Below are 14,837 nucleotides of genomic sequence, written 5' to 3' on the forward strand. Positions count from 1 at the left end.
GCAGCCAGGGACAGGCAGCATCACGGCTGCTGGGCTCACTCCACCTCTGCTGCTGCCTTCGATCGTGGCCACAGTCTGCTCCTTGCAGGGAAGAGGGGGGCCTGCACAGAGGCATTTGCCTTCTTCCCTTGGTGCTTCCCAGCCCACCTGTGTTTGCATCAAGAGTGACACCCCTACCTCCTTTTGTTTTTAAGTAAAAAAACCTTTTTGGATAGGCTCTCTCCCATGCCAGGCAGAACAAGGGAAATCTGCCTCCTGTCAGCTCCTTCACAGGCCGTCTGAGATAAGCCCCCTGGTCCACAGGGTGAGGGTCCCCTCCATCCCCTGGCACAAGGCTAAATGGCTTGTCTGGCTCTCCTGGGGAGAAGAGAAACTCCAGCCCTGTGCTCCTGAGACCAGCTGGGCTTCAGCCAAACTGCTGTGGGGATGGTGGAGGAAAGCTCTTTGTGGCAGAAAGGCCTGGGGGGCTGCTGTGCCCCCAGCACACCAAGCAGCCATTGGGCTGTGATCCCTGGAAGAGGCTTACCAGCATGGTCCCACCAGATCTTGTTCTGCTGCCCCTCTGCTCCATTGCCCTGCAGAACTGGGACCCTGCTTAGACTGGTCAGGTACAGAAGGGTTTTCCTTCAGAGAAGAGCTCATGTTCATGTTCATGAGGGATGTTAAACGCTGCAGATGAAGCATTAGCAGCAGAGATGTGAGCTGCAGCCCTCCCATCCCCTTCCCCACAAAGCTCAGGGTACCATGGTGCAGCCACAGGGCTACAACACCAAGAAGCAGGAGCTGAGAGAGGAACAGGACACAGAGGCACCTGATCCAGCCTGGCTGGGGTCCAGGTTTGGTCTCAAACTTTGCCCACCTCCTTCATCCGACACAGAACCTCCTGGCAGCTGGGGAGTGTGGACGCAGCTCCTGGAGCAGCCTAGACTGAGATAAGACAGGAAGCAGATCAGGAGAGGCTTTGATATGGAAGGAGCAGCAGGTGAGGGGCTGTGAGACCCTGGGAGGGGTCTGTGCCCTTGTACAGCAGGGACTGGAGAGAGCACAGCAGGTGCTGAAGAAAGCTCTTCCCATTCCCCTTGTGATGCTCAGCACGGCACCCCCCAGCCCAGGGCCACCCCAGCACCATCCCTTCTCTGTTCCAGGATCTCCTTTAGCACATTTGCAGAACAGAGCCAGATTCCACCTCCAGCTTCCTGCCTGCTTCTTTACCATCCCTGTCTGGCCCAGTTCTAGCCAGAAATGGCCCACATACACCCTGTGCAGGATGACAAACAGCGGTGTCAGCTCCTGCTCCCCACAAGAGACCAAAGCCAGCAAGGAGCATCAGCCTAAACCTCTCCACTAGCACCCCTTCTTCCAGAAAGGCAGAGACAAGGAAAACAACACCAACTGCAGCTTTAGGGGCAAGCAGTCCAAACTGGGCTGAATGGAGACAAGGGCTCCTGGCAAACAGGGAGTTCACATCATAAGAGGAATGTAGGAGAATTTGGAGTGAGGGGATGCCAGCAAAACACCAACAGGAGTTTTGCCTTGAATACCTCTTTCAAGTAGGGGGAACTACCAGGGGAGAGTTTCAGGGGAAACTATCAGGTGGAGAAGCAGCCAGGACGTTGCTGTCACTCACAGAGAAAGGCCGAGAGGCAGAGTTCCCTGCAGGCAGGGACAGAGGCAGGAGCACAGCGCTAATCCCGAGCGATGGAGGAGAGCAGTACCTGCAGCAGCACTCGGCAGCGCCGAGCCCCCAGAGGGCGAGGAGAGCTCCTCTCTGCAGGTGCAGAGCGCTCAGACAGGCTCAGAGCAGTTGCCTGGGGACTCTGAAAGGTGACAGACAGTGTAGGCAGCAGGCTTGAGGGTTAGCCAGAGGCTGGGGGTCACAAAGGTGGGGACACTGAAGTGCAGGCAGCGCTGCCCAATACCTGAGCATCTCTCCCTGCTCCAACACCATATGAAGAAGAGCCAAAATGCACAAACCCCAGAATCCTGTAATGTTTTACAGCCAGGCCTGGAGGATGCTTGGCCATAAACTAACTTTTTCCAGCCCAAAATAAAGACATGGAGGTTTCCCAGCAAAGCCAGAGGGATATTAGTCCGCTCCACCCTCACCCTTCCCAGCCCCGTGGCCCAGTGCCCCCAGCCCTGCCTGCTGATCCTTCACTGCAGCTTTAATGGGCCGTTTCAGAGGCAACAGCAGCTCCTCCATGGCTGAGCAGCACGGAGCAGCCTGGGGCAATCCCACTGCTCACCATTAACCTGCCCCCACCCCCAAAGGGAAGGAACTTGGCGAAACCCCATTGGGATGTGTTACATGGGAATGACCTTGTCTTCCCTACCCACAGCACCAAGGCAGCCCCAGGGCAAACGAGGAGCGGGGAGGGGAGACACAGCCCACTCACAATTAATTCTTCTCTCTATTCAATTACTAGCAGCAAGACTGAGGCATGTTTTGTGGGCCAGGAGACTGTCCCTGTGTTCTGGTCACAGCCCCCTGTGCAGGATCAGCCTGTATGGTGTGACCTTCTCTGGTGACTCTTCAGCAGCCTGCTCTCACAGCTTCCTTTCATGGAATCGAGCTGACTCCTCTGCCCCTCACCATCTCCTGTCCCTCCTATCCAGCAGCTTTCTAGAAACACGGCCTTTGCTTCCACAATTTCAGTCTGTGCTCCTGCAATTGCAGGTGTCAGTATTGCCCTCACCATCCCCGAGTGGCCCCGTGTAGGCTCCCAGGCAGCGATGCTCCTGTGGATCAGAGAAGGCAAAGCTGGGCTCTGCTTTCCATCCAGGCTGGGCCATGTGGAGGAGAGCACACAATTCACAACAGCAGGTCTGCCAGCACAGCAGGGGCAGCCTGGGTGGCTCAGCCTGGGGCAGCTTCACTCCTAGCTCCCAGGCAGAGCAGAGGATCCTCCTGTCATCCAGGACGGTCCATGGATTCCCACACGGATTTTCCAATGGTTTTAAGCATCCCCTGCATTCGGGTCTGTTGAGGCTGCTGCTGTTCTCACCTCTGCCATCCCCACCCAGCACGTGCGGTGAGCCAGGCACATGGGTAATGGACTGGCAGAGCTGAGCAAGACCAAGAGCCTTGTGGAGGGCACTGCAGGGGAGGCACATGCTCAGGTCCCATCCATCTGCAAGGAGAGGGGAACTGGGATGGCTCTGCAGCTACCCAGCTCAGGAAGGCATCCCCACAGAGTCCTTGAGCCAGGCAAGCCAGAAACAAAGACCAAAGGGTCCCAGCGAGGGCAGTTCACGTGGCATCAGCTCAGGGAGAAGGTGACATCTCCAACCCTGCAGAATTTAAACCCAAGGCTGAGTATTTTTGTGCAATTCTGCTCTGTATTGAACAGGGGTTTGCAAACAAGGAGCCAGACCAGGAATGGCCATGACACGTGCACGGGGAAGGGGTCACACCCATGGACATGTGGATGAGTGTCCTCGTGGGCCTTGGGCAGCTCCACTCCCTTCCTGACCCCCTTGTACAAGCAGCACCTCCAAAACCTGGTCCCAAGGCATTCCTGGCTGGCACAACTTCCCCAGCATCGCAGCCCCAGCCCAAGCTGGGGTCTCCAGGCACACATCATCAGGCAGGGCTGGGAAAGGGGGGGTCAAAGCCAGGCTGGGGAGGCAGGGGCTCCACTGGCCACCCAGGAAGGTGGGAGCCATCACTCAATGCCAGGTGTCACTGTCCTGTCTGTGGGATGGGGTCTGTGGCTCCTTTAGCATCACAAGTAGCTGAGACAGAGACACAAAATGCTGTTCCTTTCTTCCTCATTTCCCAGGCAGCCCCATCAGGCAATTTGGCTGGGTTTGGGTCCTCTTAGGAAGAGGACTTCTACACCCAGCCCGCAGTGGGGTTAAGCCTAAAACCAACAGCATGGCCCGGGGGGGCTCCACGTTACTGTAACTCTACCTTCGTTTGTTTGCTTACAGCATCCACCCAAAATGCCCGTGTGTGTCTCTGGGCCTCTGTGTCAGTGGCAGCTGAACTGCTGACCCCAGGAGTTTGCAAAACATCAGGGTTATGGCCCCTTTGACATCCCAGCCCAGCAGAGCCTCAGCTCATCCTGACCCTGGCCCCGAGGAGCCAGGCCCCAGGGCACCCCACATGGCCATGGGGACACAGTGGGGCCAGGGGGAGTGAGCCCCACAGGAGTGTTGAGGTGGGCACACGTGGTACTTGCTGCTGTCCAGGCTTGGCTGCAGCCCCCCACAATTCTGTGGAGCACCACAACACAGACCTGCCCCAAACCCCCTGCTAGTCCTCATCCATGCCCAGTCCTTCATCTTCTGTCAAGCCTACAGCCCCCACTGGCACAGGAACTGTGCCCCTTGCCAGCTTCCATGCCCAGGCCATGCCTGGTCTCTGTGCTGCCCTGCAGACCTCTGTGTTTTGGGAAGGTGGGGAACATACGGTCACAGGCAAAACAACAGCCAGAGCCTGGAGACAGTCTGTAATTGGCTTCTCCCCAGTTCCAGCTGTGGTAGGGACTTCATGCCACCCTGGAGTGTGGCCGTGGCATGCACAACCCAAGCTGCCATCATGGTGCCAACACCATCTCCAGGATGTGCAGGGGTGGGTCAGGGCTGCAGGGAGTCAGCCTAGGCACAGGCGCAAATGCCCAGGGAGTTCAGATGGAGTTTGAGAGCTCTCCAAACATTCTACTTCCATTTTTTTCTCCAGAACTAAATTCCTACCTCCCTATGGCCAGGCCCCACTGCCAGACCATGCTGCCTTCCCCTGTAAGCTGGGCATTAGGAGGACAGACCTGCCACAGACAAGGTCCCTGTCTCCTCTGCTCTCCTCATCCTCTACTCTGCCCATCAGCAGCAACCCTTCCTATCCAGCCCCCAGACCTCATGCACTGCAGCTCTGTGCCTCCCCAAGAGCCTGTCAGGGGAGCAGGGAATGGAGGTGTGGAGTAGTGTGAGGTGTCACCCAGGTCCTGTGCAGAAATCACCAACAAGGATACCACAGAAGGGAAATCCTGCCCATCCAGGCCAGGGCTCTGCCACTGACATCCCTGAGAGAAAAACTCTGAGAGATCCTAAATCCCTTGGGACACTGCCCAGATGCTCCATGCAGGCCCCGTTCCCTGGATGCCACCAGGCTGGCAGGGACACGTGGGCAGTAGTGGCAGTGCCAGGGACAGCCCAGAGCAGAGAGATCAGATTGCACCTCGAGGGTTGGAGGGCGGGACACCTGAGGGTGCTGAGCACAGAGCTGCCAGCACTGCCCTGGTGTGAGGTGGCTGGGCAGGGGCTCAGCAGGGGACAGTGGGGACAGCTCAGGGAGCCTCAACCCAGGCTGCCCTGCATGGAGCTCTCTGCCATGGCCCAAACACACTCACTTTCAGCACCTGCTTTAGGTGTCTGTGAGTGTCTGTGAATTTAAACCCACTCAACCCCTGCTCCAACATTATCCCGTGCTTCTCCAGCTGTGCCCTTAGTGCACAACAAAAAGCCACAGCAGCCACAGCAACACCTTCATGGAAACGGCCCCCTCCTGCATTCTGGGCAGCACTGGGGCTGGGGACACGAGTGCATATCACATTATCACAGCCTGTCACCACCCTGGGCATGAGCTAACTCCTGTGCCAAGGTGTGAATCCAGACATCTCCCGTGGAACTGGGAGCAGGAGGAACCTCTTCTCCTCCCACAGAACACTCAGTGGGTGAACAGCCCCACATCCAAGCTCCCAACAAACTTGAGGCAGCCTGGGGAGGACCCAGCTTGTGTCTGAGCACCAGCATGCAGGAGATGACACCAGATCTGAGCTTCACCTTTTCCAGCAGAGAAGGCCATTCCCACACAGTGCAACAGCACCATTTCCCTTTGCAAGGCATATTGATGGGAAGAGGATGGGAATTACTGGCAGCCTGGCCCTTCCAGACCCTGCTGCTGCCTCCCTTGTTTACAATCTGTCCTCAGCTCTGCCCGGGCCTGCCCTGGCTCCCTGAGGCACTAGCAGAGGTACCCGTGCCCACTGTTGCAGGATGGAGCAGGGATGGCACAGTCAGCTAACACTCCAGAGAGAGGACACCCATCACACCCACCATCAGGGCAGTCCCAGCTAAAGGTGGCTCTGCTGGCCCTTTTTCTGACTCCTGCTGCCACCAGGGTGCCACAAGGCTCTCTGCCTCCTTTGCAGAGCTGCTGCACCCCGGGATAATGGGATGCTGCATCTCCTGTCGTGTCCCCCTTGCTTCCCTCGAAGCCCAGGCAGCCAAGACTCAGAGAAAAAGATCTTTAGCCTGGACCAGCGTGGGAACCAGCAACAGGGAGCTCATGGAGCAGGGGACCAGCCCCACCTACAGCACAGTCACAGCTGTGCTGCTCAGCCACCCTGGGGCCGTGGTCTAAGCCACAAAGAGTTGAAACCCAGCCAGAACTCTGATGGGGCAGGACCCTCTGGGGCATCAAAAGGAAAACCACTTCCTGGCCACGCTCAGCAGAGCAGCTCCCCATCCTCCTCCTCCATCCCTGAAATAGCAACTCAGACCTGACCTCTGAAATCAGAGCATCCTCTGGGAGCTGCTGGCCTGGCCCAGCCACCCAGAGGGAGGAGGCAGCCAGGCCCCAGCCCAGCGAGGCTGCACCTGAGCCAGCAAGCAGCCTGAGCCTCTCACCAGGAGCAGCAGGCTGGTTTGGGAGGGCTGTGGTGTGTGGCACCACGGGTGCACAGCCGCCCTCATGAAGGATGAGCTCCACATTAAGCTCCATTCCTCTGCTGCATGGCTCAGCCAGGGGCAGGGTTACCCACTGCTGCCAGAGCAGGGAGGGATCTATCACCAGCTGTACCAGCATGCAGAGCCCTGAAGCAGCAGAGAGGGGATGCTCAGATCAAATCAATTCCCAGAGCAATCCTAGAGCCACCTGGACTGGGGCATCATTGAGCTCCCCAGGTACTGGCACCTCCACACCCTTAGGTCTCCGGCATGGGGAGCTCCCGTCTGTACATAGAAACACAACCACTGGATTAGCCCTCACCCCGTGGAAGGCAAGGCAGCCCCACACCAGAGCCCCAGCCTCACTCCCTGTGCACAGAAAGCCTCCTGCCCCCCAGGAGCACCGAGTGCCCCCCAGCCCAGCCATGCCCGAGCCCACCTGCTCTTAGGCAGCCCTGTTTGTTTGCCCAAGGTATTTGCAGCCGGGGGCACCTGCTTTGATACCATCAGCTCCACCAAGGAAGCTGCTCACCTAGCGTGACCCCTGTAATCCCATCCTTCCCCATTAAGTGCTGTGTGAGCAACCCCCCTCCCAGCCTCCTGACATTTCAGCATTTATCTCCCTCTCCCCAAGCTGAGCACATCAAGGCTCTGACATTGCTGGGGAGCAGGAAGCAAACCTCCCAAAGTCACTCAGAAAGGGGCTTGGTAGTACCAGCACATTCCCGCCCCTCTACTGCTCCCTCTGCGTTGAGTGCATCCAATTCCCACAGCATTCCCTACAGCAGCACTGGGGACCAGCCAGCATCCATGACACGTCTTGAGCTGAGCTGGTCCTGCAGTGGGGTGCACAAGCTTTGTCCCCTCAAGCCTCCTGCCACCACCCTCATGTCCCCCACGGTGCCACCTTTGCCCCTGGCAGGACAGTCCTGCCTGCCTCTGTTCTAGCTACCTAGACATCCTGAAGTACACACACCAGCAGCCTGAAATAATCTCCTTTTACTGTTGAAGAGGCCAAATGCTCCTTCTCGTTAGCCCACACAGCCTCTTCCACTGTGTGAAGCAACAGCATCACCCTTCCAGGACTGAGCAGTGCCCATTCCCTCCACTCATCACTCCCCATCAGGCTGGGAAGCAGCTGCCTTCCCCAACCCTCCCTTCCAAGAGTGCCCTGTTAAAAATGGTCTGCTGGCTCCCGTTCCCCTGGAGTCAGGCTGCATTTCCTCGGAGCACAAGCACAGTCAAGGTCTGGCAGACAGATTATCGCTGACCCCTTCGAGGTGCACATAGCCAGGGAAATCTGCAAGGTGATGGGGTGCCAGCCCTGGCAGGGGCTGGGTACTGTCCCAGCCACGGCTCCATCCAAAGCCCAGGACTCCTTCCCCGTGCCATCAGCACAGGGCACTGGTGTGTGTGCCCACCGACACCTTTCCAATATCCACTGCCTCACAGGGAGATGCCACAGCCTCCCTTCACCCAGCTCGGCTGCAGGAACGTCCCGCTACTTGGGACATTCCCAGGGCAACGGGATTTGCCGAGAGATCCTGTGGCGCCCGTGGGCACGGGCACCGAGCGCCAGCCCCGGGCACACGGGATGGCGGGGGGGACAGCAGCCCTGCCAGCCACAGCCGCCCTGTCACCGGAGAGGAGCAGCAGCAGGGCGGGATGTCCTGTGCACCCTGCCGGGGCAGGGCGGCCATGGGCCGGGCAGTCGGAGCGGGAGCTGCGGTCCCGGTGCCCCGGAGCGGCCCGCAGAGCCCGCCTGCCCCCTGGCGGTGCCGCGCTGGCCCCGCCGCCGCCGCAGCCCCCGCATCCTCCCCCGCGCGGCTGCCGGGCTCCAGCTCCTCCGAGCCGGCTTTCTCCGCTGGTGCCCCCCAGGCAGCCGAGATCGCGCTCCCCGGGGCTGGGACGCCAGCGGTCTTGGAGACATGGAATTTTTTGGGACTTTTAAAGGCCATCTAGTCTAACCCTCCTGCCGTGGACAGGGGCATCTTAACTAGATCAGGTTGCTCAGAGCCCTGCTCAACCTGATCTTGAATGTTTTTGGGGATGGGGCATCTACTGCTTCTCTGGGTGATCTGTGCCATTGTTTTACCACCTCCAAGGGTGGTAAAAAGCCCTTCTTCCTTATATTTGATTTTAATAAACCCTTTTAGTTTAAAATTATTACCCCTTGTCCCACCACAAGAAGCCCTGCTAAAACATCTGTCACCATATTTCTTACAAGCCCCCTTTAAGCACTGAAATGCCACAGGAAGCTCTCCCCAGAGCCAGCTCTTCTTCACTCCTTTTCCCTTTGCTGCTCAGGGCTTTGAAGTCTCATTCTGAGAGCTAAGCAAGGTCTGTTTGGGGCCAGAAAGAAACAGTGAGTAAGTGCAAAGGAGCTGCACAGGTTCCAGAGGAGAGAAACATAATCTAGAAAATAGCCTGAGCTGAGGATCCACCCTGGATTTCCTACATGAGCCCAGGCTACTGAGAAACTCACTGTCCCAGGGCACCCACAGAGCCAGCATGACAGAACAGTCCATGGTGCTTCTCAGGGACAAGAGCCAGTGTCTCAGGCAAGGAGGACAGGGACAGGCATTGACATGGGCCAAGAATGCAAGACTGATTGCAGAGAAACTGCCAGAGAAACATTTAAGGGCAGAACCAGCCACCATGGGTGAGAAATGGCACCTGGCTGAAGTGCAGAAAGGATCAAACCCTCTCCAGGTACCCAGGCCAGGGGGACACAACTCCCCAGCAAAGGTCACAGCTCAAACTTGCCCCACTGAAGCGTGCATGGGAAGAACCTGCAGCCAGCAGGGACCTTCCCTCAGACCCGATGCCTGAGAGATCTTTATTGAGTGTAAGAACAGTTCTTTACAATGCAAATTGACCCAGAACCTCCCCCAAATCAGAGGCTCCCACCCCACCATAACCGCAGCTGAGAACAGAGCATGGGCCCCACTTTTACACTTCCAAGTAAAAACCACCAAACTGTGAGTAAGCAAAAGCAAACACATTAGAATCAGTGAAAGTGCCTGTCCCACACTGGCTTTACACCCACCTGCTGGACATGGGGCCAGGACTGAGTGTTTCACAGCCAGGGAAAGGGGGTGCACAGAGCAGAAGTCCAGGACAGCAAAAAGGCACAGGGTAAGGATCACCTCCTCCATCCCCAGCTCCCAGAACAGGGATCAGAGACAGGGGATACACCAGCAGCAGCCATCCAGTTTTGGGATCACCCTCCCAGGGCTGTGTGAAAGGAGACACTTCAGTGCTGGGAGCAGCCTCTGCTTCCCAAATAGTTAAAACAGCATTAAAAAAAAAAAAAAAAAAGCAGCAAATGTTGAGGTCATGGGAACTGGTATCCAAGGTAAAAATCATCCAGGGAGAGAAGTCCCAGTGAGTACCTAGGGGAAAAACCAGGGTGAGATCAGCAGACTTGAGCAGCACATTCCACCCACACTTGCCACACCAGTATCACAGCCACCCAGATCCTTCCTCCAAGGCAGCCTGGCCCCTCACCTTGCCTGGAGACAAGTTACTCCTTCCTCCTCCTACTTCTTGGCTGGCATAATAGGAGGAAGGTCCTCCTCATCCTCCTCAGACAAGTCATCGTCCTCCTCAAAGGAAGCATCTTCCCTGTGCACTGGGACACACACAAGTAATTGTTACTCACCAATGCATGTCTGTGCAAATACAGCTGGCCCAAGAGACACCCCAGGAGCAGAGCAGCCCGAGGGGCTCTGCACCAGCTTTCACAGCAGCTAACAGTGGGAAATAAGCAGCATCCCAGCTGGAGGGAGGTCTCAGAGGGGAATGGTGACAAGCAGACATGAAAAAAGGGGACAGTTTGTGATATCCAGACCCCTTTTCCCATGCAAGGCCTTATGGTAGGGAAGGAATCCCTGCACTGAGATGGCCCCTGGGGAACCAGCACAAAGGAGGGACAGCATGCATGCCAAGCAGCACCCAGCAGCTCCCTGGATGTTGTTGACACTGGAGCCCCTTTATCCCCCTCACTCCTCCCAAGCTCTCCCCCACCCCTCAGTCCTTACTGATCCTGTGCCAGCCAGCCAGGTGCACTGGGCCAGAGCCTGCTGCCAGCCGAAAGGTCACTGGAGGCTGCAGCTTGAAGTTGTCCAGACTCAGCTGCAAAGAGCAGAGATGGAGCTGAGTTAGGGGCAGAGGCAAAAAGCAGAATTTCCTGTAGTTCCCAGTACAGCACCTGGCCCAGTTAAACATGTCCATCTGCAGCCAGGCCAAGGGCACCCAGGGCATTTGCTGTGAGCTGCAGATCCAAGATCCTGTTCCCTGCAGCCATCCACCCCTGAGTCCTCAAATCAGCCTCTTACCAAGGGCTGGCATGACAGCTTCAGGTTTGCCACAGGCACAGCGATTTCTTGGTTCTCATGGTTCCGCCCAACGACTTCCACCACGTTGCACTCGTCCTTGGCACCATCAGTGAGGCAGACCTGGGTGGGAGTGGAGACTGTGAAAAAATCCTCTCCCAAGGGACACATCTGGGACAGCTGGAGCCCTCCACAGGACAAGAAACCCACAGCAATGCTACCAGCCCAGATGTCATGCAAGGTGTGGGGATGCTGCTCCACAAGACAGGGAGAGCACTGTCATTGCAAATGTCCCCTGACTGCCCCAGAGAGGGCTCTGTGCCTTTCCCAGCTGCAACAGCTGTTACTGCAGTCACCAACATGGATGGCACCTGGGCTGCATTTTCTGCTGATCTGATCCATGCTGACAGGTTCTGTGCTCCCAGGATAGAAAACATCCCCAGGAAGGGCCAGGAATGAAGCCCTGCACCTATCTGGGCTTGGGGAGCAACAAGCCAGAGACCCAGGTGGATCTGGTGTGAAGCTCCAGCAAGGTCAAATAAAAGGGAAAATGTTTTTTCTTCACCATCTGTCTGGAGCATTCCTCTAGCCAGCAGTCTCCTGCCACCATAGGCTTTGCACAAGCACCTCTGTATGATGGATAATTGTGACCACTCTGTGTCATGCCCTGAGAGCAGCCAGTCCTGGGACCTCAGCCAAGGGAGTCCCCTGATCCAGCCCAGCCAAGAAAGGAGGATGAGTCTGGAAAAGGGGCATAAGGATATGGGCAACTACAAGAGAGAACAAGCACAGTAATTAACATTTCTCTTACCGTAGACAGTGATAAAATGTGGTCAAAGTTGTCTTCTTCATCCACCTGAAATGTGTAGGATTTGGTACTGGCAGTCAGCTCACAGCCTAGAAGTAGGAGATTAAAAAAGCAGTAACAAATATTACACAACAACACTCACTACAGGCAAAGGGGTCCTTAGGGGCAGCCCTGGCCAGGCAAGAACATGGCATCCTAAAACTTTATTTTCTCATGTAAGGAGCAGCATCAGACCAGGGCATCCTGGGCTCCAGGGTCCCAGAAAACGACACACCTGCCTCTGCACCATGCAGGGACAAACCTGGTGTCCCCAAAGCAGGCTGCCATGAAGCAATGCCCATGGGCACCCAGGGTTCCCAAGCACTGGCAGGGCAAGGTTCTTCCCCTCCAGAGAGCAGAACAGTCAGGGCACACCACTGTGGGAAACAGGAGGGAGCAGACAAAACAGTGACTCTGCTCATGCCATCGCCAGTTCAACTTTTTCTTGAATGGGAGTCTGGAAGCAGAGACAGACACAGAGTGCCAGACCTGAACGATGAGGCACAACTCAAGGGGAGGATGCCAGCCAAGCTGCAGGGAGCTGGAGTCCCTCAAGAGAAGTTTTGAGACATATTTTATTACATACCTCAGACAGTTACAAAAACAAGGGAGATGCATAACTACATCCTCAGCTCTTAGGATCAGGATTCAGTCGACTAAAGGGAGGAACTAAACTGCCCTGGATGCGTTTACTTATTGCAGGATGATTCACCAATGTGAGGCTGACTGGAAAAACACAGAGCTGAGCTCTGCATACCAGTGCCGGCACTTCCACGGGAGAGGAATCAGCCTGCACAAGCACAGCCCGGGGCAGGACCGCTCTCTGCCATGCTTATATATTGAACTTACCGAGGGGAGGACCGAACGACCGAACCCCGGGTGCCCGAGAGGCCTGTGGGGCTGTAACTGCGCTCCTCCCGCAGGGCGCGGAGCCGCGGCCCGGCCCGGGCTCACACGGGTCAGGGAGCAGCGCAGGGCCCCGCCTGGCCCGGCCAAACCCCTCCCGGAGCAGGGACCCGGACCCACGCCCCGCGACAGGCGACCACGACACGCTGACAGGGAAACGCGGGGATGAACCGGAGAAGCGGGAGAGGCCGGGGGGAGCTGGGGCTGCGAACCCGCCGCTCCATGAATCCCAGCCCTCTAAAGCCGCCAGAACACCAAAACCCCACGCGGCTCCCCAAAGCCGCCCCGGGACCTCCAGCGTGTGCCTGCTGCCTCCCGAGCGCGGCCAAACACGTGTGTGTCCACACCGTTCTTCCCCCACGGCACGATAATGCCCTCCACGTGTCTCTCCATACCCACGTGTCTCGCTTGCCTCCTTCCCCCACAATGTCTCTGCTGCCCCCGGTCTCTCTCTGACACTGCCCCCCGGCTCCAGCTGCCCCCACACGCGTTCCCCCCCACCCACACCAGCCTTCCCAGCCTCCATGCCGTCCGCAATACTCACCAAAGTCTCCTTCTGCCCCGTCTCTCTCCTGCCCCCAGCTCTCTCTCACTTTCCTACGTCTCTCTCGTCCCCGCACCCCCGCCTTGTGTGTCACCTCCCCAATTTATCTGTGACCCCCCCCGTGTCTCTCGCTCCCCCTGGCCCGAGTCCCCGCTCCCCCGGCCGAGGCCGCTCACCGAAGAGGACGCTGCCGGGACAGGCGGGCCCGTGCGGCTCCATGAGGCGGCGGCGCTGGGATCGCTCTGGCAGCGGGGCGGGCCGTGCAGCGCCGAGCCGAGCCGAGCCGCTCCGCCCCGTACCCGCCCCCGGGGACCGAACCAAAAGGTCCTGCGGCAGAGCCCCGCCGGACAGCTCAGTATCAGGGTACTTCCTAGCCACGCTGGGCCTTCAGCTTTTACTGACCCCACCGCCAGCCGTGGAAACGCCACACCGGAAAAACGGCCCTTGCTACCGGCCGCTCAACTACCGCCCTTCTGGGCGCCATCCCGGCCCGCGGCAGCAGCCGCCCCAGCACTGAGGAGGAGACACAGGGCACATGCCCAGCCCCAGGGGGCTGAGGGTACGAAGAGGGGTATCGGGGAAACAGGAGGGTGACACGCATGGAAGCAGGACGGCAGCTCTTCATCTCTATCCCTTTAACCATGGACAAGAGCAGCGTGACCCTACACTGGGGACTGCGGCACAGGAGCGTTTGAGCACAGAAGGCAACATCCTACTTCAAAATCTACGGCAAGGAGAGGGCTGGACTGGTCTTTCAAAGCAGAAAGGGAAGCAGTCTGCTTGGTGCTGCAGAGGAGCAGCCAAATTAAAACAAACCCCAATAACAACGAGCTCACACTGCCTTCTGGGGACAAACCTGGCTCTGCTCCTACCGCAGAGACCTCTGCTAGCCAGCCACTCACTTTGCTTGAGCTGGAGTAGGTTCAAGGAAAACCTGACTGAAGGTTTGAAAAGCTGAACCAGGTCCCAGAAAGAAGCAAGTGCTCGTGCAGCAATGGTTACACAAGCACACCCATGCGCTCCTCAGCAGCTGCTCTGCGCAGCCACTGACCCTACCTGACCCGTCTGCAGCCGCCACCCCGGGCGATGGAGGCAGGAGCATCCACTGCTGCATTATGCTCCCTTAAAGGAAGAGTCTGGGGCAACATCAGAGCCCAATCCCTTTTCCCAGGCCCACGTGTTGTACAGAGACAAGTATGTCATAACCTCATGAAATAGGCTTTAAGAAAACAGTCACCTATGTGCAACACATTACTCATTTTAAACAGAGAACATTTACTGGGCCAGGAGAAAAGTTTTCATCTTGTAACTTCCCTGCTTGGTTTGTGTGTTATCCTGTTCTCCACACTGCACAGCTTCTGAACCACCACCAGTGAGTGCATCCGTGCAGCAGGTGGACAAACTCTTGTGAAATGACCTTAGGAAAAAGCTGCTTTTCATACCCCTGGCCCATCCCTTTGATTATTAGCTGTCACTCTAAGCAGGAAGCTACTTGCTTTAGGTATCTCAGCATTTATGTTCCCAAGTTAAATTT

At 57.2% G+C, this 14,837-nt stretch overlaps 1 protein-coding gene across 2 annotated transcripts; it reads right to left on the reverse strand.

Moving 5' to 3' along the window:
• Nucleotides 1-9,579: 9,579 nt before the first annotated feature.
• On the reverse strand, nt 9,580-13,543 carry NPM3 (nucleophosmin/nucleoplasmin 3). Of its 2 annotated transcripts, XM_054277298.1 has the most exons (6): nt 13,480-13,543; nt 11,818-11,903; nt 11,010-11,129; nt 10,713-10,806; nt 10,180-10,303; nt 9,993-10,064 (listed from the first exon to the last, which is right to left on the reverse strand). In XM_054277298.1, the coding sequence occupies exons 1-5, from the start codon at nt 13,520-13,522 to the stop codon at nt 10,212-10,214; spliced, it is 435 nt and encodes a 144-aa protein (XP_054133273.1). In that variant the 5' UTR covers nt 13,523-13,543; the 3' UTR covers nt 9,993-10,064; nt 10,180-10,211. The 2 variants fall into 2 exon arrangements, with proteins under 2 accessions (XP_054133272.1, XP_054133273.1); XM_054277297.1 differs by lacking the exon at nt 10,180-10,303 and having other exon boundaries at nt 9,580-10,064.
• Nucleotides 13,544-14,837: the final 1,294 nt, after the last annotated feature.

The sequence above is a fragment of the Melozone crissalis genome, unplaced genomic scaffold (assembly GCF_028551555.1).
Source record: "Melozone crissalis strain CALT ecotype California unplaced genomic scaffold, PUWL_Pcris_2 ptg000019l_1, whole genome shotgun sequence".
In the NCBI taxonomy this organism is placed as follows: Eukaryota; Metazoa; Chordata; class Aves; order Passeriformes; family Passerellidae; genus Melozone; species Melozone crissalis.